Source organism: Aedes aegypti, chromosome 3 (assembly GCF_002204515.2).
Source record: "Aedes aegypti strain LVP_AGWG chromosome 3, AaegL5.0 Primary Assembly, whole genome shotgun sequence".
Taxonomy (NCBI): Eukaryota; Metazoa; Arthropoda; class Insecta; order Diptera; family Culicidae; genus Aedes; species Aedes aegypti.
Genome location: NC_035109.1, coordinates 156,565,605 through 156,589,079, shown reverse-complemented (window position 1 = coordinate 156,589,079; position 23,475 = coordinate 156,565,605). Strand labels below are relative to the sequence as shown.

At 38.3% G+C, this 23,475-nt stretch overlaps 1 protein-coding gene and 2 long non-coding RNA genes across 3 annotated transcripts in view; 2 read left to right on the top strand and 1 right to left on the bottom strand.

Annotated features, from left to right (window-relative positions):
• The window catches only part of LOC5573889 (rabankyrin-5), a 130,203-nt gene extending 113,975 nt beyond the window's left edge, over window positions 1-16,228 (bottom strand). Inside the window, exons 1-3 of the mRNA XM_001654871.2 lie at window positions 16,030-16,228; window positions 8,429-8,746; window positions 5,869-6,284 (exon numbers count right to left, since the gene is read on the bottom strand). Of these exons, the coding sequence (XP_001654921.2) occupies window positions 5,869-6,284; window positions 8,429-8,507 (495 nt within the window). The 5' untranslated portion in view covers window positions 8,508-8,746; window positions 16,030-16,228. The remainder of the gene's footprint in view (window positions 1-5,868; window positions 6,285-8,428; window positions 8,747-16,029) is intronic.
• Window positions 1,558-14,638, top strand: LOC110679383. Its single transcript, XR_002502442.1, has 3 exons — window positions 1,558-1,568; window positions 13,717-13,718; window positions 14,512-14,638. It is a non-coding gene; the product is annotated as an uncharacterized LOC110679383 (long non-coding RNA).
• A 5,907-nt stretch (window positions 16,229-22,135) lies between the features above and the next one.
• On the top strand, window positions 22,136-22,583 carry LOC110677820. The gene is made up of 2 exons (XR_002501213.1): window positions 22,136-22,347; window positions 22,417-22,583. It is a non-coding gene; the product is annotated as an uncharacterized LOC110677820 (long non-coding RNA).
• The last annotated feature ends 892 nt before the right edge of the window (window positions 22,584-23,475 follow it).

The window sequence follows — 23,475 nt, the reverse complement described above, 5'->3', positions numbered from 1 at the left end:
ACAGAATTCAAAGTTAATTTGTCAGAGAATACTTTTCAACAAAATTTCATAAATACTTTCAAAGCTCAAAAGTTATTTGTTGTTGTATTAGAAAAGAATGGAACTACGAATTATCGATGGTTTTAGTACACTATGATAAATATATGGTGAATTATTTGAAAGCATTTCACAGAAAAACATCCCAAGTTTATTAATGAATTGTATCGTTCAAGTAACATTTTTAAAGCGGCGCAGCCGAAATTTTTTATATTAAATAGAGTGTTGCAAAATAGTTTTCATAATAGTGACACATTCAACCAATGATTACTGTTACAAAATTATTTCCCTGCGTGTAGCCTAAACTCCCTGAGAATTCCAGGTTTTTTCCAGGTTGAATAAAATTCCCTGAGTATTCCAGGTATTTCCAGGTAGTAGACACTCTGTAAAAATATATGTTAAAATACGAGCTTTCCCTTAAAGATCGAAAATATAAGGCGAAATTATTAGAAGGCAGAATGTCATAAAGCAGAATTCCATGAGGCGGAAAAGACCGAACAGGTAGAACTACCAGAAGGCGGAAATGCCCCGAAAGGCAGAAAGACACCAGAAGGAAGAAAACCCAAAAGGCAGAAAATACCGAAGTTGATAAACACTTAAAGGCAGAAAAGACCGAAAGCTGGGTGGAAAGAGGAAAGTCGAACTTTCGAAGACCCCGGCAACTTTTGAATGTTCTTTTGCAGAAAATGCTGAATGTCTTGTACCAGGCAAACGCTTGCTGTCCGCAATGAAAAACGTCCTCTGTTTACATTATATCTAGCAAAATATTTGCTATAGTGCTGACAGGGAGAACGAGTAGATTTTATGCTTGCATTTCGGTTATCGAGACATCAGAGGCATTCTACCACTTCTGTTTCTCAATGCGACTCAGCCACATAACAATCTTCAACTCACCTACAGTTAGTCTTTTTCACAAATCCAGTAACTGCTCGGTCAGTACTTTTCAGGGGAGCATGCCGGATTTCGAATTATGGTGTAGATTATTATTATTATTATTATTTATCTTTGTTAAGATGATTATAGAACAAAACCACACCTCGAATTTTCAAAAATTATCCGATTGGGCACCACCAAGCAAGCAAGCAATAAGATCGGTTTTCAACGCGAACGGTTATCAGATTCTCCAGACTTGTGTTTTGCAGTCCGTTTACGACTTTACAGTCAGTAACAAAAGTTAGTAACCAAGTACTGTTTTTTCTATACAAAATGCACAAGTTTAGAGATCTGTATTCAGCGTCTGGCACACACTTAAATTATTTTACCATAATCCATGAATTTCACCGTAATCTCGACAGCTGAACAGTTCGGTAAATAAAACACCGTAATTGCGTCGAAATTTAACAGATTCCGGTGAAATTTCACCGAACTTTTCAGCTGTTTGGGATTACGGTGAAATTCACGGATTCCTGTAAAATAATTTAAGTGCGCAGTCCGAATTTCCTGAAATTTAGATGACAAACTACAAATAACCTGAAGTTTAGTCTGGAGTTAAATCTTTACATTTCAATCATTTTGCAGAGTTTCAGAAGGTTGTTCAAAGACAAAAGTGAGTAACCTAGAGATTTTTTATTTTAATAAAAACAACTGTAAGTTGTAATGTTGTTGGTGAGTTCTGCAAATTTGCGTTGCTTCTGAAAGTGTATAATTTTGGCAAACAAAACAATCACCTACAAACTATCGTACCGTAAAATCGGGTGTAATTGATCAGAAGGGTGAAATTGATCATCGTATTACTCGATTTTATTTATTCCTAATGTAGCACAAATATCAATGTAACCTGCAGTAAATGAACGTTGTTTATAGTAACTATTGTCGAATTGTGTGTTGTGAAGTTTTTTGCGTTAAAGAATGTTTATTACAATGAAAATAATGTAAAACTTCAAAATCATGTACGGTGCAGTACCGTAATTTCGGGTGAAATTGATCATTTTTCACGGTTTCTCTAGTCTGTTTTCTATAATGTTAACGATGCCAAACAACTAAATGCGGGAAAACAAGTACGAAGGTGAGTCTCATCGACTTATGTACCAACATTTTCTAACAAATGTCATTTTAGTGTTAACAAATACCTCTAAAATAAAAAATCAGAGGATCTCATTTCGGGGTGAAATTGATCACTTGTCAATGCCATTATTGTTAGTTTCCAAAAACAATTCTATATGATAAATTTTGAGCTCCCTGAATGCCGAATATGCTTGTAAAATTCTTAACAATTGCAATATTTATATAAATAACGAATAGTTAAATTTCAAGAATTACGCGGAAAACGCCTAAATGTATGCAATTTTCCTTAAGGAAATCAATGATATCCAATAGAAATTCAATAATTTCAACCATATGAGCTAATTGGTACGAGTTTTGGTGATGAAATCTGGCTTGGGGATATATCTCAAGCATCCTCACAAACTTTCAGGTTTATACCATGTTTCAAATCCTTGCTTATAAATAGAAGTTCATAGCTGTTTGTCAATACTGCACAGTGCATGATTTTGAAATTTTACGTTATTTTCATAGTAATAAACATTCTTAACGCAAAAAACTTCACAACACACAATCCTACAATAGTTACGACAAGCAACGTTCATTTACTGCAGCTTACATTGGTATATGTGCTCCCATTACGAATAAATAAAATCGTTGTGTACGATGATCAATTTCACCCTTCTGATCAATTACACCCGATTTTACGGTATTGACAAACATCCATGAACTTCTAGTTCTAAACAATGATTAAACATGGTATAAACCTGAAAGTTTGTGAGGATGCTTAAGATATATCCCCAAACCAGATTTCATCACCAAAAACTCGTACCAATTAGCTCATATGGTTGAGATAATTGAATTTCTGTTAGATATCATAAATTTCCTTAGTAAATTGCATACATTTAGGCGTTTTCCGCGTAATTCTTCAATTTAACTATTCATTATTTATATAAATATTGCATTGTTAAGAATTTGGCAAGCATATTCGGATTCAGGGAGCTCAAATTTATCATGTAGAGTTGTTTTGAAAACTAACAATAATGTTTGTTAGAAAATTTCGGTACATGAGTCGATGAGGTTCACCTTCGTACTTGTTTTCATGCATTCAGTTGTTTGGCATTGTCAACATTATAGAAAACAGACTAGAAAAACTGTGAAAAATGATCAATTTGAAATTACGGTATTCCAGTTAAATTTTAAATTCTCTAGGTTACTTACTTTTGTCTCTGAAACAACCCTCTGAAACTCTGCTAAATGATTGAGATTTTAATGAATTACAAAAATTCAGCTTATTTGTAGTTCGTCATCAAACTTAAGGCCTATTCGGACTACCAGAAGCTGAGACAGAGATCCCCAAACTTAAGCGTTTTGTAATGGAAAACCAGCATATGGTTACTAACTTTTGTCACAATCGCAGCGTAAAGTGAGTTGGGGTTGTCCCTCCCCTCATCATCAAATCGCTTTTCAAATCCATCATGTTACAATAGTTCATTTTCCGCCTTTCGGTAATTCCTGCCCTTTGATCTTTTCCGCCTTTTGGTACATTCTGCCTTTCGATAATTTCTGTTTTCGGTATTTTCTACTTCGTGATATTTTCTGCTTTATGGTCTTTCTGCCGTATGATAAGATTAAATGTAACTATCATCCGTACCATCAATTCCTTCTTCTTTCCCTCAATGGTCTGCATTCCGACCTGGCAGACGTCATTATTGATCAAAATAGAAGATCACCACCATTTATACATTTAAGATGCCTGTTATCCCTATAGTGGTTTCTGCGCTCGTGTACATTACACGTTACATGTCCACCAATACTACTTAAAAAGTGCTGGTGGAAATATAAACAAAGATCAGCTGTTCCCAGCAAAATCAGACGGCAGTATTTTCAACCAGCAAATTGCGCACGTGTTCGTTACACCGCTCGGCGAGAGCTCAATGCATTCAGCTGGTTGGTTCCTCGTGCAAGTACAGCTAATCTGGCAATACTGCACTGATAAAATCCACATGCTCGATCTGTGTGTTTAAAATTATGGATCGATTCATGAACGTCCCATATCGATTTGCAATGATTTTCTTGCAAACTTCGTGTGTGTTACACATTAAATTCCTGTGTTTGCTTCATGGATTGATTCATCAACCGACAACAGGGATTCCATATTTTTTTCCACATAAGTTCCCGAAGCTTTCTCTTCAGATTCGTATGTGTCAACGTATGGACGCATAGATCATCACTCCAACACGGATTCAGTGTGTTTTGCTTATGGTTATCTTATGTCATAATCATCATGTTCAAGTTGGTCGATTCATTGATTTGCGCAATGAGATTGTTATGATGAAATCCATGAGCTATGCTATCGATTTCCATGTTCAAAGCTTTCTAAATTGTTTGTGATCAACCCATGGGATGCATAGTGAACTGAATTGCGGTTAGACCTCGTGTCGAACGACAGTCATCACATGCTTCCAAAGAGAAGAAGCAAATTTTGAAGCTGAAAGTGTTGGATGAAAATTTGTGAATTCGATTTTTCTTTTATTAGTGAAGTTGACCGATATACGAGAGTTCTACCTTTCTATAAGAAAACTTTGATTATAATGTATAGTTTAGTAGAAAAATCGGATTCCGCTAACAGATTTTCCTGGCTTTCAGTTTCGAAAAAAATGGAGTACTATGCTTATCTCTGGCTTCCCAAATTATGGATTTGCGGCGCCCCGCTTGTTGCTGGCTCACGGATTTGAAAAAAAAAATCAAGAGAGCTTGCAAACAAGCAGAGGAGCCTCGGATCCATATTTTGGGGAGCAAAAGTTTTTCTACCAAATTTCTTCTTTCAGTCCCTTGACATTTATGTTCTACCACACATGACTATCTAAAGCTACTACATTTCGAATTCAATAAGCAAATCAGTTGGTTTTCATGATTAAATATTTGGAAATTCATGTTTGTTTCACATGACAACCTAATGTTAATACACATGTTATTATACCGTGAAATCAATGGTGAAATCCATATGGCTACCACACTCAAATCATGTGGTTTTCCTCATTGCGCAAATCTATAAGTAAAACACACGACCTTGACGTGTAGATTTATCTCAGTGTGGAGTAGCAACCACGGGCTGTAGTCAAGTTCAAGCCAAAAAAAGAACCATGGATATTATTTTGAGCGATTTCACCTGGTGCTTAACTTTTAGCCGGTAGTTGTGAAAATTTTCAAATCTTGTGATAATGAAATTGAGTATATTTGTAGTTCACTGCCAAATTTTTTATGCCAGTTGCTCATATAGAAACAAAGTTACAGCATGCCAAAGTTGAGCATTTTGTATGAAAATTGGCTTTCACTACTATTATTCTGAACACAACTGTACGTCCAAAGCTGCTAAACCATTCATATTGTATATTGCAATACTAAATTATCCCAAATTTATGCATAAAAACAAAAAATATAAAAAACATACTCCGGATAGTCGAGTCTAAAATTCCGGATAATCAAATCCCGGATAATCGAGTCTCCCTATAATCGAGTCCACCTGTATTAGAATTTCATTTGGACCCTAGGTTGATGTCGGGCCTCTAACTGGCCATGACAAAATCACCAAAAAAATCCTCACAATTTTTTTTCAGCCCATCCAAAATCTTCAACTGGATTCGTCCAGTATTTGAACTATTTGCATTTTGGACTTTACTTTGGCCAGTGTATAGAACGAGGAGCGTTTAACGTTATTTATAGAGTGTAACGTTAATGTAAAAGTTAACACCACTTATGTAGGGTACTGAAGGGTTCAAAAACTTGGTTCGAATCAACCCTCCTTCTTTCCCTCTTTCCCCCACGGAAATATATAAAGGAAACACTTACCGTGCCGTCGTTCTCCACCAGGCATAGGAATACCACGTCCTCGCGCAGCAATCGAACAGCAGCATGCAGAGGATGTTTGGTTTTACTTTTCAGCATTTTGTACAGCAACGGACCGGACATGTGCTCGAAATCTTGCGGCGTCAGGTCGTCCCAGTGGGTGGAGATCAACCCGAACAGTACTCCAGCAGATTGGAGGCTCCCACATCTTCCGCGACACAGTAGAACCGGACGCAAGACCGCACCGAAACCGAAGACACCAGCGCACGCTCGCAGAGGCCCATCAGTCCGGGCAGCTTGAAACGGTGGGGACGTTTTCAGTAGGTCTAGGGCGAGCGAGTCGTGCTGGAGGTCTACAACGTCGGTGTAGATCCAACGAAGGAGCGCAAAGCCAACGTCGGCGTCCAAGTCGGACCAGTCTGGAATATGAAAAGTTAGGAATGATTAATCTGGATACATATCCTAGGCAGTTATCTCAGGACTAATAGCGACTGAGTTTCTAAAAAATAGGACCTTTGGAGAGCAAACAGGAACCAAATAAAGATCGGACTGAAAACAAGAAAAAAAATAAACCAAACAAGATTTCATGAGAATTTCTAGACATTTCTCCAAGGATATTTCTGAGAGTATTTTTGGAAATTCCTCGTGAAATTTCGACAAGTACTAGGTAATTTTGTTTTAAATTTTCTGTACCATATTTGACGCGGTTAAGAAAAAAAACACTTGTCAAATCGTCTAAATTTGTCCGATTTTGTTGAAATTTGAACCTATGCTAGCTCAACTATTATAGAATTAGGGAAAAATCAGTAAAACAATATTAAACGTTTTTTTCTTCATGTTTGATTGACTTTTTGTCGAACACATTAGGTTTCTTAATTGACGCATAAATTCTTCAATGTGCCTAATTTGACGCACTATGTTCCTTATTTGACACACTTACAAATAATTGCTGAAGTTCAAAATATACAAGCGTTTCAGTACTCAATAGTTCAATTAATAGAAAAAAACGTTTTAGAGTGGACATAACAGTTTGAACCTTTTGGAAAAAGTCCTCACCTCCTGACGCATATATTGAAGCATCCTTGAAACATTAGGGGTCGTCCATAAACCGCGATACATTGTACCATTTCTAACCCCTCTCAACCTTGGCCACATTTATTTTATGAAAAGTGCGAATATTTTGTATGAATCGTTGCGTTTCCCTGAACCTCCTCTTCCTAAAACCATGTCGTAATCTATGGATGACCCTTTACATGTGATTACATAAAGCATTGGGTTGTTCTGCGGACGGATTTTTTGAATGCAAGCACCATAAATATTTCTTTTCCTATTTTCGATTCAACAAAACATGCTGAACAAAATAGCAAATAATTAGGAACATTGTGTGCCAAGATTTCCATACAACAATATGTCTAAAACCTTTAAAATAGAAAAATTTCGACGTCAACCTATGAATTAAAGAATATTACTGACTGTTGGTGATGATATTGCTGTAAAACAGCACAATATTTTCATGAAAATGAATTAACAATATTTAGCACATTCACTGAAAAAATTGGCGCACTTGTCGGATGCATTTTCAAATATTTTTTACTTTTTGCCTATTATTAATCAAAAATACACTTTTTTTTTTTTTTTTTTATTAAAATCTTTCTCACAAATCATTGTTTATCATGGTCTAATCGCTTATCAAAGTGAATCCTTTGACCCAACGATCCTCCCCATTAACAAACATCCCTCCCAGTAACCTTTGTGGAGACGCAGATGCAAACACGGTCTCCAAATAGCAAAGGTTACACACTAACATTCCTTCCCTCAATCCCACCTGACTGCAAGGACGTGGCCGGCGCCGTTATTGACCTTGTATAAATAGAGGCACTGAATTATGCACACTGAAGAAGATTATGGCCAATCCCAGCTGAACTTCTAGTTGATTCTTTGTGCATTTTCACTGACTTCGGTCAATCACGGAATAGCAACCATTGATATGTGTAGTCAGTCTAAGCTAAGCTAAGCTAAGCTAATTAAAATCTTTCAATAACGTGTAAATGAAGATTAAGGAATAATTTTTTAATGCTATTCTGAACTAGAATTAATTTATAATAAAATTAATTAGAAAATGCGTCAAGTTTGAATCACTAGCGCCGCTACACAGTGTATGTGGTAGAACCCCTGAGGGTAGTAGCGTTTGAGTGCAAAATGTTTTCTTGGAGCGAGTTCGTGAGAAATCTTTAGTGGATTTAATTGAGGAGTCATAAAAAGAATTCCAGCAGAACTCTCCGGAGAAATCACAGGAAGAAGCTTTTCCTTGAGAAATAGAAGAAGAAGAAGCTTCAGAAGAACCTGTGGAATTGTCGCGTAAGAGTCTCAGAAGGTTTCTTTGGAGCCTCTAGAATTTAACACCAAAATTGACTGTAAACAAAGTGACTTCAGAGACAATTTTGCTTAAAAAGGGACTTAAAAGACATTCCATTAACATTTTCAAACTTTTTTGGAAAGTTGTACTAAAACAGTGACCAAGTCTCTAAATGGAAACCTGCTACCAGCCCTGTTATTTACTCACCCAGTTCAGTTTTGTCCGCTATAACTTCTTCGCGCCACTCTTCACTGCGGGCGTTCAGCACAAACTTATGCGCCGGCATGGTTTTGTCTTCAGCTTGACCGTTATGTCCGAGTAGGTCTTCCGTCCGTACAGGGTGGCAACGGTCATCACGAGGCGGGACACGAAGCTGCTGAATTCGCCCAGGTCGTGGTCATCGCTGGAGGCGGGCCGCTTTGCTGTACTTGCGTTCCAGTTCCGCATAGTTCTTCTGCAGCTTAGTGTACTCTTCTTTGAGCAGCTTCAGGTGCTTCTCTAGCTTGGCAGAATCGTTTGATGAGGCTGAAAAAATGGATATCTTAATTATAACTTTGTGTACAATCAGTAGTCAGATCTGTTCTACAACAAGGTGTCAATTATTTTCTATCCATAATTCCTCAGTTGCCTATCATTCGCAGGATGGTCCAGAAATCAAAATTTCGCGTTTATATTTAAGGCTAAGTAGCCCGTCATTCGTTTTGGCAGCCATGTCGATTTTGTAGCTTGAACAAAATACAGCTTTACCATTCGTGTCTCAAGAATCAAATTATGTGTCTCTAGTAGATTTGGGGTTTCTGAATCTAATGCCGTTCTCAGAAATGTTCCAGCACGTCAGGATTTATATCTACAGGTCGCCAATGTTTAAAACACTGGTTTGATTGATGTTTACTTGTAATTTAAGGTATGATTTATCGAAATTGTTCGTGATTCAAATCCATCAAGTATGCAAAATAGGCCTTTAACTTTCATTTCAGATATAATTTGGTTGAAATTGCACGATTAAGTTTCGATAAAATCGATTTTCACAACATACTAACAGTCTTCATACAAAACTCTTCGTTTCTCTTATATGGAAATATACAATACTTTTCTAAACCATCCAAAAAAAACTTTTGAGCATCAAAAACAATATGAACTTTGTTGATAAGTATTGTTATACACAAGAAGTATGAGTTCTAAGGCAAATTAAGCAAATAAATTGCCATACAAGCTGCCAAACTTGCATGCAAGTTGGCTGAAATAGCTGAATTTAATATTTTCTACATCCAATATCTCAAAACTTAGACGTGCTACGATATTTTTGAAAACGGCAATGGATTCAGCAATGTTTAATTAAGTAAATAGCGGTATTTTGGTGCTCGAGACAAATCCGTGTTCCGCAGTGTAATGATCATTTTATTGGCTTTTTTCGGTGAACGCGATACTACTAGTAGTGACCGACGTTCCAAAATCTAGCCGTTCAAGACCAGACGTCAGGCAACAATTTGACGTTTCGATTGTGCTGTTCGTATATGGCCCTCTGTTAGTTTTCAACTTCTATTCATTTCTCCCATCGCTCGCTTGCAATTCTATCCATCATATTCTTTCATTACTTTCCGTCTTCCTTCTACTTTGAGTAGTATCGCGTTAACCGAAAAAAGCCAATAAAATGCTCATTATGATAAAGTCATGCGGTGATTAAACGTTCGAAAAAAAAATGTATGAAGATTGAGTATGCAATTGCTGTGTGAAACACTTTATTTTTCCATAGAGGTGATAATGATGTATACTCAGAAATCTTCCGTTCAATTAATAATTATTAATTATTTTTTTACTTATCTCGTTTATTTGGCAGGGTCAGGCGCCGTAGGGCATAACAAAGCCGAATTTTTTTCTTTTTTCACATTATTTACATTTTGAATTTTGTACTTATTTTAAAAACTATGTTAGTTTGGTAAAGTTTTAAGGTTAGGGAATACATTTGTAACAGGAAAGGAAAGGATTTTTCGGGATTTCTTAAGCTACTTAGACTACTAAGCTGATGAAACTTGAAGGGACAGGATATCCAGATCTGTAATGAAACTAAACTGAAACGGTTTGTGGGAGCTGGTAAGCCACACCGCAAACCCAGAGATTGCTTTCTGAGAGCCCAATACGGTGCGCGTTTAACGAATAGTGATTGGACATAAGCCGACACATGACACGAATGAAATCACGGCTCATGCCAAACCCTTTAAACCATGTTTTTTACGACACCTGTGGAAATATGGAATTCAGCCATCTACCCATTTCTCCGTCTCTCCATTTATGTTGCCAGCTGGTCAAGGTCTCCCGAAGGACCAATGCAAAAAAAAATCATCGAAGGCGATTTGACGCTCGTAAACATCGCCTTCTTTAGCGCCTACCTTAGCCAGAGAGTCCACTTTCTCATTGCCCGGAATGGAGCAATGGGAAGCGACCCAAGCTAGGGTAATAGTGTAAGAGCGATTTGACAAAGCACTCAATGCCTGGCGTATTCCATTCAGGAAGTACGCTGAGTGCTTCACCGGCTTTATTGACCGAACAGCCTCCAGAGAGCTTAGACTGTCGGAAATAGCATAGCATAGACTGACTGTACATGTCAATGGTTGCTACTCCGTGATTGATCGGAACTGGTAAGAATTGCACAACGATCCAAATGAATAAGGGATGGGAGTTTCCGCTTACTCTCGAAGTGCAATTTTAGCAGATCTAATATTATTGATCAATAACGGCGTCGGCCAAGTCCTTACAGCCAGTTGGGATGGGGTAGGAATGATAGGGTGTAATGATTGTTGCTTCTAGAGACCGAGAATACCTCTGCATCTCCACAATCACCACGGGAAGGGTGTTTATTAGTGAGGGAGGAAAAGATCTGGGAGTCACCTCTGGTCGGTGATGCGATCCACGGACAAGGGAGAAATATACGACTTATATTTAAAGCTAGTTTTGTATTTTTGTCTCGAGAAGTGTTTGGTAGAAGCTTTAAAAAATACGCCATATACGGTAATCCATTCTCGACTGAACACAAAACTGACACTGACAGCAAAACTTCTTGGCGAACACAAACCGTCTTGCTTGGGCCTCCCAGTAAGACGCTCCAAAACAGGAAAAAAAATCGGCGACGAAACCACGCGCGAAACCGTGAGCAAAATCTATCGGACGACGCAAAACCGAACTGTCTTGCTTGGGCTTCACGAAGCACTACCCAGCAAGACGCTCCAAAACAGGGAAAAAAATTCTCCGGCGACGTAAACACGCGCGAAACCGTGAGCAATATCTATCGGACGACGCAAAACCCACAGAGAGCTTAGACTGTCGGAAATAATGAAGAAGTGCTCGGGTGGGAGAGAACTGATGTACTCTAAGGTGTTATGCATAGCTGCTAGCTCAACAACATATACAGAACATGGCATTTGAAGCATGAAGAAGGCGCTATGAAGAACGTTGTAGCCTAGCGCGATGCGAAGACAGCGGTACTAAATCCGCTGTATCTTCAGCATATGTGTTTTCGCCGCGGATTGAAAACAAAAGCTACCGTACTCTCAGACCGACAAGATGGTTGTTTGGTACAGCTTGATCAGATCTTCCGGATGGGCTCCCCACCATTTTCCGGTTATAGTTCGCATGAAGTTGATTCGTTTTTGGCATTTCTGTATCAGATACACAATGTGTTTCCCCCAGGTGCATTTGGCATCGAACCAGACCCCGAGATATTTAGAAGACAAGCTATGAGTGATTGTCTTACCCATGAGTGTAAGCGGAAACTGCGGTTTGTGTTTCTTTGAAAAGACAACCATCTCAGTTTTCTCTGCAGAGAATTCGATACCCAGCTTCAAGGCCCAAGTAGACAAATTGTCCAGAGTATTTTGTAAGGGTCCTTGCAGTTCGGCTGCTGTTGGTCCTGTGACAGACACAGTCGTATGCAAGCTGTCTTAACGAGCAATTTTCCAAGAGACAGTCATCAATGTCTCTCACATAAAAATGATAAAGAAGGGGACTCATAAATGAACCCTGGGGGAGACGTGAAACTGTCAAGTTGCCATAGTAAAACTCATATGCTGCTCGGACAACAAATTGTACAACAAATTGTTCAAAATTGACGAAAGGCCACTTGCGTGAAATTTGTCTGAAAGGACAGTAGAAGCATTAACCTAAGAATGCTAATGTCGCTGCTGTTCGTGTTACCAACATCTAGTTTGCCACGAACTGACAGCCTGAGTACCGGGCATCAAAGTGTCAAATCAATTATAAAAACATAAACAACGACAAGACATTGAACAAACAATGAAAAACCATAATTAAAGGTAATAATAATTAAAAACAGTTTTGTAACAACAGCGCTACTAGCGTTCTTCTACTAATATTTCTATTGAAAGGACATCAACACAAACTGAGTCAAAAGCACCCTTAATATCCAAAAACACTGAACCCATTTGCTCCTTTTGGTCAAAGGCAAGTTAAATTTCTGAAGAAAACAGCACAAGACAGTCGTTCGTTCCTTTGGCTCTGCGAAAACCAAACTGCGTATCTGACAGCATGCCATTCGATTCAACCCATTTATGCAGTCGAAATCATCTTCTCTAACAACTTGCGAATACACGACAACATCGCAATTGGCCGGTACGAATTATAGTTCGTCGCGGGTTTCTGAATGGCTATTACTCTCACCTGCCTCCAGTCATCCGGAACAATGTTACACTCCAGAAAGTGATTAAACAAATTTAATAGGCGCCTCTTTGCGACGTCAGGGAGGCCCTTAAGCAAATTGGACTTGATTCGATCCATTCCTGGAGCGGAATTGTTACATCAAAGGAGAACAAGTGAGAATTCAACAATCGAAAATGGTCTATCCATGGCGTCTCATAGTTGAAGAATAGCGCTCATAGTTGTCTCATAGTTTCAATATATTGAACCACGTCTACCTTGGATCCTTGCTGACGTCTGACAATAACGTTATCCGTGAAATACGTAGGCGCATCATCAATGGAAATCGGGCCTACTATGGCCTCCACAAGAAGCTGCGATCAAAAAAGATTTACACCCGCACCAAATGTACCATCTACAAAACGCTCATAAGTCCTCTACGGGCATGAAACGTGGACGATGCTCGAGGAGGACATGCAAGCACTTGAGAGTCTTTGAACGTCGGGTGCTTAGGACGATCTTTGGCAGTGTGCAGGAAAACGTTGTGGCGACGAAGGATGAATCACGAGCTCGCCCAACTCTACGGCGAACCCAGTATCCAGAAGGTTGCCAAAGCTGGAAGCATACGATGTTCAGGGCACGTTGCAAGAATGCCGGACAGCAACCCTGCAAAGATGATGTTCGCTTCGGATCCGGTTGGTACAAGAAGGCGTGGATCGCAGCGAGCTAGGTGGGCGGATCAAGTGCGTATCGATTTGACGAGCATAGGGGACAACCGAGGATGGAGAGATGCGGCCACGAACCGAGTATTGTGGCGTGGAATTGTTGATTTAGTTTTATCTGTTTAGATGTTAACTAAATAAATGGAAATGAATGATTAACAAAAACCAAAATAATTTGTATTCCTTTGTCAATGCCAGAATTGGCTTTTGAGGTTTTGTTTTTCTTTTAAGATAATTTCTAGAAAGGCTTAGAGCCAGGATTCAATTATTTTTTTTTTTAATTGTTTGAAAAACGTTTTCATAGCAGGATCGCGAGTGCGCTCTAATTGACATCTCCACACGTTTTCAGATAGCCACGGGCCCAGATAGCCGTAGCGGTAAACGCGCAGCTATTCAGCATGACCAAGCTGAGGGTCGTGGGTTCGAATCCCACCGGTCGAGGATCTTTTCGGGTTGGAAATTTTCTCGACTTCCCAGGGCATAGAGTATCATCGTACCTGCCACACGATATACACATGCAAAAATGGTCATTGGCATAGTAAGCTCTCAGTTAATAACTGTGGAAGTGCTCAAAAGAACACTAAGCTGAGAAGCAGGCTCTGTCCCAGTGGGGACGTAACGCCAGAAAGAAGAAGAAGAACACGTTTTCAAGACGGATCAAGAGTTTAAGATCGTCGTCTATAATCACGGTTTCAATTTTACTTCATATTTTGGTATTGCAATGCACTTTGCTTGAACAATAATATTTGTTAAAGTTTCAAGAGCATTGACAATATCAAGTTTTGTTTGTAAAGAAATGTTAACAGTAATCGATATATGTTTTATATATATTCTAGTCGGCTCGAAAATAAATTAAATTGGAGCTGATAGGATTGATAATTGCCTCATGGGATATTTGAAATGTAACAGGGACATGATCAGTACCGTAAAATGGGGCGAATAGAAACACTTTCCGACATGTTTGAATGTGTACAACTAAAACCGTGTGGATAAAATCCAATTTTATTTGTCTTAAATATGGGTCGCGTCTTCCTTTGCTAAGACCCCAATAACTGTTAAAAAATAAAAATTATATCGTACAAAGATTTATGAAAATGTTGTATGTTTCTATTCACCTCGCAATGGGGCGAATAGAAACATTGTTCAGTAAATATCAATACTTTTTTATTTAAATGGGAAAATAAACACATTTTTAACTGCATCTTGAAGAAATATCAACATGTATTTACTTAGTGAAGAAAAAAATTAAAAATTTTGAAACCAAGTTCAATTTTAGATCATTTTTGAAATCAGCCAAAATGGCGGATGTTTCAAGCTCAATATTTTCTTCTCAAATTTTTAATGAAAAATGTAGCAAATTTTTTAATTTGAAAATAGTTTAGCGATACTCTGTTGTTATTGAACTAACGAAAAAAAAATATTTCAGTAGGTTTCTAAAGTTTATCATTGCATAATAGTCGTATTTTTAACTAAAGGTCGCTTTGTTTCTATTCGCCCCGTTTTACGGTATCAAACTCAGCATGAGTAATCAGTTGGCTACAAAGGTGACTAGAGTCGATTAAGGGGACACGGGAGACCGTGTTATTTTCCCTATCTTTTGTCTCACTCTAACAATTATCATCAAAACTTTGTGGATGCAAATCTCGAGTTCTAGTGAACCGATGAAGCTGAAAATGTATTGGGTTGTGCACTACATATATAGAATCATAGTGATACATTTTTCGCATCGATATATGGAGTGATTCTTGGGATTTGCTTCTTCAAATCGATAGGGTGATTATGATGACGTCCCGTGCGGCCTTAAGACCAAATCAATCGTAGATGGGTTTCTAGAAGAGGAAAAACATGTAGGGCTATCAGGGTATTGAATTGAAAAATATCCTGAAGAGTACTCATTAAACCACACAAGTAGGAAATTCCGCGAGCTAATGTGAACTCTTCAAGGAATTCTTTGAACCGATGGTTTGGACCAGTACAGGAAACTAATTCTAACGATTTGTAGCTCCAAAACCCGCCGTATATTCATTTTTGAACCGGCGAATGTTTACAATTTTTTACCGGACGAGTGATAAGATAACGTATTCATGCGGAGAGCAGAAAGAGAGGATAAAGACAATATTATATTGCTCAAAATCATAACACATCAGCATAAACGCCTCTCGCCGTGGACGTTTCGCTTTTTCCATACAACCATGCCTAAGCGGATGGGTGGGGAATCTGGAATGTCTAGATATCCATGATATGCGTAAGGCTATCAGCAATCAAACTATATTGAATAATTTACACATCTAATTAGTGAACGCTTCGGCATATAACTACGGTATGCTACAATTTGCTTTCGAAAGCCAACCGAACTTATCACTCTGGAATACACTGACTGATGTTTGGTCCCCAGGAAGAACAAATAATCGCAGTTTTTGCCACATCCACCAAACGTACCCATCATTAGCAGGCAGACTTCAATAAGCGGGCTCGTACTCCACTGTAATCGCGCACTTTTATCACCAAAAAAGCAGCCACAATCACAAGAAAAACATAACTTTTATGAAGCGGAATTCAGTTTTTTGTTGTTCTCTGTTGATCAAACACTGCACAAAATGTTAATGACTGGCTGGATGACAAGCTGTGCAGTGACAGCTACTGATGATGATGATGGAGAAATTTTGAATCTGTCACTGCGTGACAATTAGCGCGGACATGAACCTACGCTGATAAAAATGAAATTCTGCATACGCAAATAAGTTTCTACTCACTCGATGAGTTACGATGAGTTTTCGCTAATCTCAGTTTTTTAAATCCAGGGCTGCTCAAAGCCCAACGGCCCGCGGCTTCATTTTATACAGCCCACGAAGATTTTTAAGACTCTTCCTTCATATGGCCCGTTGAGTGCTCTACCAACTTGAAGTAAGAACATATCAAGACTAAAAATTAACAAATATAAACAAATCGAGATTTTCATTACAAAGCATTCGTTTTGCAGATGCTATACTGTACGGAGATTTCCATATTGGACACGGCGGTTCTAAACCGCCGTTCCTCAAATCGCCGTCCAAATCGTCGGTCGATGAAAGAGAGAGATGTATTCGAAATCGACTGATTCTCTGACATTTTTGTATACACCGTTGCCGTTGGTGCAACACGTACGCGAGATTGCCTTTTCACTACCACGATTTTTGTGTGGTTTGTTTTGATTCCTCTTGACAATTTTTTTATGTTGCTTATGCTACGAGCTGGATGGAACAACCCGGTGCTAGGCAGCCATGTTTTCGTGGTCAGCATCAAACTCAAGAGCAACAACGTACAATGGCCTAATCATATTAGGGATTTTTTTCCTCCAATACTAAAATGTGTTTCTAGCTAATCACATCAACCCAAATCGACTTGCTGTACTGCAATACAATAGTTTGCAACCGTTTGTTTGTTCGAATAACTGTTGTTATGCGAGAAAAGAAATTTTTCGGAGAAAAAGATTTCGCCATCATCGATTGTTATTCCTCAAACGGTTATTTGTTTACAAACATTGAGCTGTCAGTGGGAACCACTTCCTAGTAGGAACCAGAGATGTTTGGGATGGAAGCATATTTTGAGGGGCGTTTTGATGCATATTTGGAAAATTTTATTTTGGGAAATTTTTAATTACTTAAATTTCAATCAAATCTCGAAAACGTATTCATACAGACTCAAGTGAAAAAGTATACAAACTTGCTTTATCGATCCTATGTGTTTCGCAGACAAAATTCTACGCGTAACGCTCTGAACCAACTCGATTTTTCACTTTTGGAACGTTTAATTTCCGGATTTACAAAACGACGAAAGTAAGATTTTCAACTTTCGCAACCTAACCACTACTTTCGCCGACCCGCTGTATGGAGAGACAAAGTGACTTAACCCCGAATCAAAACAAAACACTACTTTAGTCGATTTTACACTGGTTGAAAAACGTCGCAAGTAACTGAATAAAACGGCTTATAATTTTGTCATAAAATTCTTGTGTGAAATAATAGGAACTCCATAGTTTTTTAACGCGAGCTCATTGTATGCAAAATTTAAGAAATGTACACGTCGAAAAAACGTTAAAAAGGTGATTCATTTTTAAACAGTTTTAGAAGACAGGTTGTGATTCTTCTGAATTAATTTTCTCAAAACCGTATGGAAGTTACTTACGTCGATTTGAAAAAGTAATCGAGAAATATTTAGAAATGTGTTCAAAACTGGACTTCAATGTAATGGATATATCTAGAATCGTCTATTCACATATGTTTTATGTGAATTGTGAGTAACTGCGAGCCTCAATCCTATACGCTTCCAATCGCAAAACGCAACATACTGTTAGCCATCTATACTTTGGTAGCGCAACTAGTCAGATGATGAGAGATTTGATTTTTCACGCATCCATCACATGCCGCTGTGGGGAAAAATGTTTTATTTTCCTGATAATAGACGGTTCACAGTGAAACATGAAACGAGTAGATTAATATATAATCCGTCGTTTCAAATAGAAACGTTAGCTTGATTGCGCCTGTACTATAGGCAAGAAAAACAAAGTGCTCGAATCAAATTTGTGTGTGTGTATGGGTAATATTTAAGATAAGATAAAGTGGGAGGAGAAAACGACGATCAACAGGAAACCCGGAACAGATGATGATTTGTGACGGGAAAATTTTATTTATGGAAAAGGAAATCAAGTGAGAACCGGAAACCCTGAAATTAAGAAATATATTAATAAAAAGAAAAGAACAGAAATTTCTTGGTTGGTCGGGGAGATCGAGTTGATCTTTCCCATTCGGACCGCCGAGCTGAAAAGTTATAAGCTGAAATATTAAGTGCAGTGAGAAAATCCAGAGTAAAATTAAAAGTGTGTTATAATGAAAAGAAAGAGAAAAGAAAGTTTTATTAACCAAAATTCCTATTATTACAGAGTTTTAAAGATTGCAAGTAAATTAAAATTATTAAAAAATCGTGAGTCGCGCAATTGAAAGTGTAAATAATTGTAAGCTAAATTGAAAAACTAAAGTAAAGTGATTAATTATATTGAACTATATTATTTTAGAAAAGGCAAGTTAGATCGTGAGTCGAAAAATATAAAATTAGTGCGAGAAGAGAAATCGAAGAACAGGTAATGTGGTGAAAATGATTGGAATTGTGTGTTCGGTCCTCATGGAATTTTTTCTTGGTGTAGCCACAACCCGGTGGCGAATCCACCTTGGGGTCTTTGCCACGGAATCGGAATTCGAAGGTAGCTGGAGAAAGGTGTGAGTGTGGCATCAGAACCGTGAAGAATCGGATCAATCGGTGGTGGTATCAGGCGTGATTACCCTGGGTGTGCTTATCGTCTCGTGGTGGTATACCACTATAAGCACATTCGGAGAGCGTTGGTCATCGGCAGAGATTGCTCGGCCCACGTGCGTCACACGCTACACTTGAACGCTGAATCGTGGAAAGGTCCTTAGGGGGAAAGTTTTCCCAACGCCAGCGTGATCAGCCCGACTCACGTCCACGTCCCAAGATCGGAGGTCCTCCGAAATAATACCACCCACCGACGCCAGAACGAGAAACCACGCCGACACGATCTGAAATAGTATTGGAGCCTTCCCAGCGTCTCCTCTATAGCGCTCCTTCTCGACGCTCGATCGGAATCGAGCGTGCTGTCGCGATCCCGCCAGCGTCGCCGCTACCCCATGCGCCTCACCTCACCCACTTCCAAACCCGACGCCTGCATACCCGAGTTATCAGCACGGTGATACCCCACGAGATTTCGCCGACGCCAAGCCGATGTGCTACTATCGGCTCCATCGGGGTTGAACCAACACGATCTCCATCGGTCATCTCGATAACGAAACCACAGCACGGTTGAGGTAGGACCGAATCGACATCAACTGTAAGTAGAGACCCGCTGACACACACCATTACACCACACCAAAGTAGGGAATATTTTTGTGATTAGTAGGGGAAAAGACCAGGGTTAGAGGGGTAGGAAGACTCACGTAGAACAAACAACACGAAGGGGAGTGACGTCACGAGCAGGGACTGAGTGACCATCGAGAAGTTCGGTACCGTAGGCTAGCTCTTGCTCCGGGAGAACTTTCGATGGTTAGTCAGTAAGAAGCTGTCTCTTACAGGAGGTAGATCAGGGGACTGTATGATCGAAGCTATGAAAAAAAAACAAATTTTAACAACAAAACGATCTTTTCTCTAGTTTGTTTTTAACGAGAGTTGAAATAAAATTTTGATTTTCTCTATGCAACTTAATTCATAAACGGATCAAAAATTTTCGGGAAATCGTAGGAATTTTATACCGGAATTTGGGAAATTATAGGATTTTGGACTTGGGAGTGATTTTGGAGTTTTGGGAAAAACAAAGAAGGATTCTGTTGTTGGGTAGAAGCATAGCTTGCCGGGCACTCGTGATCGGAATTCTTGGTAGACGACTCCGTCGTCTGGCGCTAAAGCCAAGGATTTTAGGACCCCTAGCAGGATCCTCCTTACAAACAGTTAGGCGGAAAAGGTAGGAATATCCATTCTCTATGTTCTACATACGTTTGTTTTTTGTATTATTGCACTACTTTCATAAAAATTGAGATCCGGCTGGTAGGAGCACTAGTTTGAGGTTGGAAAACCAAGATATGTGAGGTTAGCTTCATTGGAACTTTCGCCTGAGCGATTTTTGCGCTTGAATAAAACACGCTTCGGGACATTCTCCGCTGCCTCTAAAAATACCATTGGGTAGATAAATGAATTCTCTACCATTGGATCTCAATTTCATACATAAGTGAAGTAAGCGGTGAAAATAAATATTTTGTTCCGAATTTTTTGAAACCATGAATGAGTTTGACATTGCTCTCGTCAACCATCATCATGACGACAGCAGCACACCCCCCGGACGAATTGGGTCCTAAAATTTGTAATGAAATCTTGTTTTTATTTAATAACACGAAAAAGCATGTTACTGTAATTGCTTTAGCAAATTTTCCCGGTCAAATAATGGCTATATCATGTTGAAACTTTAATTTAAAAATTTGGTCCATAAATGAACCTTGACACTTTTGATCATGTTTGACGTTCGCTTAGTCGACAAAAACACCACAGGGGTTTTAGTTCGACCACTGGGGTTGTTCCTATCTGACATTTCGTAAGGGACACGGAAAACAAAATACACCCAAAATTTGAGTTTAGGCCAAAGGATGTGACAAAATCTAATAAACATGTTTTTGGGCTTAAATTAACGGAAAACATTAGAAAATTGAGTAAACATGTGTTTTTGGCCTAAACTTAAGCGTTTGGCACTAAAATTGGGACAGGGCTTTAGGACCCAATTGTCGTATTGGGAGCGAATATAAATATCTATTTTTTTTTTATTTTTGCTGTGCGTGAGTCACTTATGTGACAAAACAAATATGTAGGTGTGGGTGTTAGGGGCATAATGAGCACACGGGGCGAAATGGACACTCCCTTATTCTCTGAGAATACGCATATTTCAGTGAAATTTTATAGGTAGACTGTCCGAAATCTATATTTTATATAAACTCTTTGACAGTATAGAAGTCCATGCTTTGCTTCATTTGTCCTCTGAAATTCTACTATATTGTTTTCTCAGCTTCAAATTAGTTTATAAGCAAAGCGTAAGAATTTAATTTTAGAGCAAAGTAACTAACCTAGAGAAGTTTCTTCTTGCTAATGTGATAGGGTGATCGTGGTGGCGCTGTTATCGCTAAGTTCCCATGGTAATGTCTGTGGTGAATATGAAACATTTCAAGATACTTATATTCACCACTGATTGCAGCAATACGTTGTGTGGTGGCGCTAGTGTTTTCAACGTGTTTTAGTTTGAATATTTACACAAGTTTTCAGAACATTTTTGTTCTAGCATAAACATCTGTTATCTGTGACACTTTTACATATCAGTACGTTTTGACACCTTTTTAGGTTTTCACTAAATTCCACGAAAGTGTTTATTTTACCCGGATATTTTTTTATCAGTCGTGTTTTGTACCCAATTTTTTATCTCGTTTTTCTAACATTTGATAATATATTTTCTTATCATGAATGAATGCAGCACATCATACTAATTACGAACTTGGAAACCAGCCGAGGGTTACTGAAACATATAGCCATTCTATGGTCTTAAAATAAGCATTTGCCTAATGTGTCCATTATGACCCTAATCATCCTATTCATGATTATTTTGCATATTATAATATTTAGGCTTTTAGTAAATTCCCATGAAATGTACAAACTATATGTTTATGTTTGCCTATTTAGTGATGCACCCTTCTTTCAGTCTTATCTTATTAATGACATACACGCTAAGATGAGAATACCCATAAATGGGTATTGCAATCATTCAAATTTGAGTTCTTGCCATGTTACCCATAATATGAGTAAAAAATACTTATAAAAAGCAGTAAACTTTACTCATATTATGGGTAAACAGCCTTTACCCATATTTGAGTGAAAATTTGAGGACTTCGCCATTTTTTATTGTCTTCGTGGAAAATACATCAACTTATAGTGTATATTATTTTGTTCATCAACTGATTTATGGTCATGATTAATTTAAATCGAATAAAAAACATATTAGAAAAGGTAAGCTACATTCGAATAGATAGCAATATGCCCAGAAGTCAATATACTGAGTACTTGTTTCCAGGCACAACAAGAAATCTCCTCCAAGAAACTCTACTCTCGCCCTATTTTAATAACCGGGGAATTTTAATAACCGGGGAGCACATAATTCGGCCAAATACAAATCAAACACTGGTAAGTAATAATATATTTAGTTACTCGATGTAATCATAGTAAAAGTGGTGTATTTGCTTTTTTTTATAGAATAGGATGTTGCAGAAGGAAGAACAAAGGCCGTTGAAGATCAATTCTATGGATATTCCACTACCGATCCAAGCTACCAGGACGACATTCTTAGAATAGTGTTGCTTCTTCATTATTATGGTTGTTAAAAATAAATACTTTGAGTTCTAATCATCGCAAATTTTCAATTTATTTGATTTTCTTCAGAAGGAAATAATTTCCAAATTACCCATAAATGAGTAAAGAAATCCTGTTTTTTCAATTCTGAACATGTACCCATATTTGGGTATACCTATATGATGCTTTACCCATAACTAGGTAAGTGCACTTTACTCATAAAATGAGTGTGTGCACTTTTAGGCTATTATGGGTAAACTTTACTCATATTTGGGTAGACTGATCTTAGCGTGATAGGAAAAATATATCGATGGAGAGCTCATGTAGCATAAGGTCATTTGGTATAAAGCCATTTGCCATAATTATATGAAACACTGAGCGGTCATTTGGCGTAAGGATCACTAGGCATCCACCCAACTAACAATTTTAGCGCTATAAGCCAAGATTATTTGCTTTGTGCTGTATAACAGTTGAATTGAAGCAGCGAATGCAGCAAAAAATGAAAGCTGTCAAAAATAGAACGATTAGCGTTAATACAGCTGTAACGCAAACGTTTTGCAGCTACAAATCTTAGCAGAATAAATTTCGTCTGTTATCGCTTTTGCTGCTTTAAAAGATAGCAACCTAATGATGTGGAATAAAACTCGCCATCATCAATCCGGCTGCTTCTATACAATATGTTATGCTGCTCAATATATATTTAAGAAGCGCCTTGTCGTTAGTTATACAGCGAGCATACAGCAGTATGCTGTAAAACAACAACTTGTGGCGCATCTACTCAGCTTGTTGGATGTAAACATTGCGTTTGACGTTTCGCACCCTTTTACAGCCTGATGAAGTGGTGTAAGCGCGGCTATGACATCTTTTACGATCATTATAAAATATTGTGTGAACCGTTTTCGATGTAGAACAAAACGGTGTGTTTTCTTTGCCTTTCGATATAGATTGTGGTGGCAACAAGGA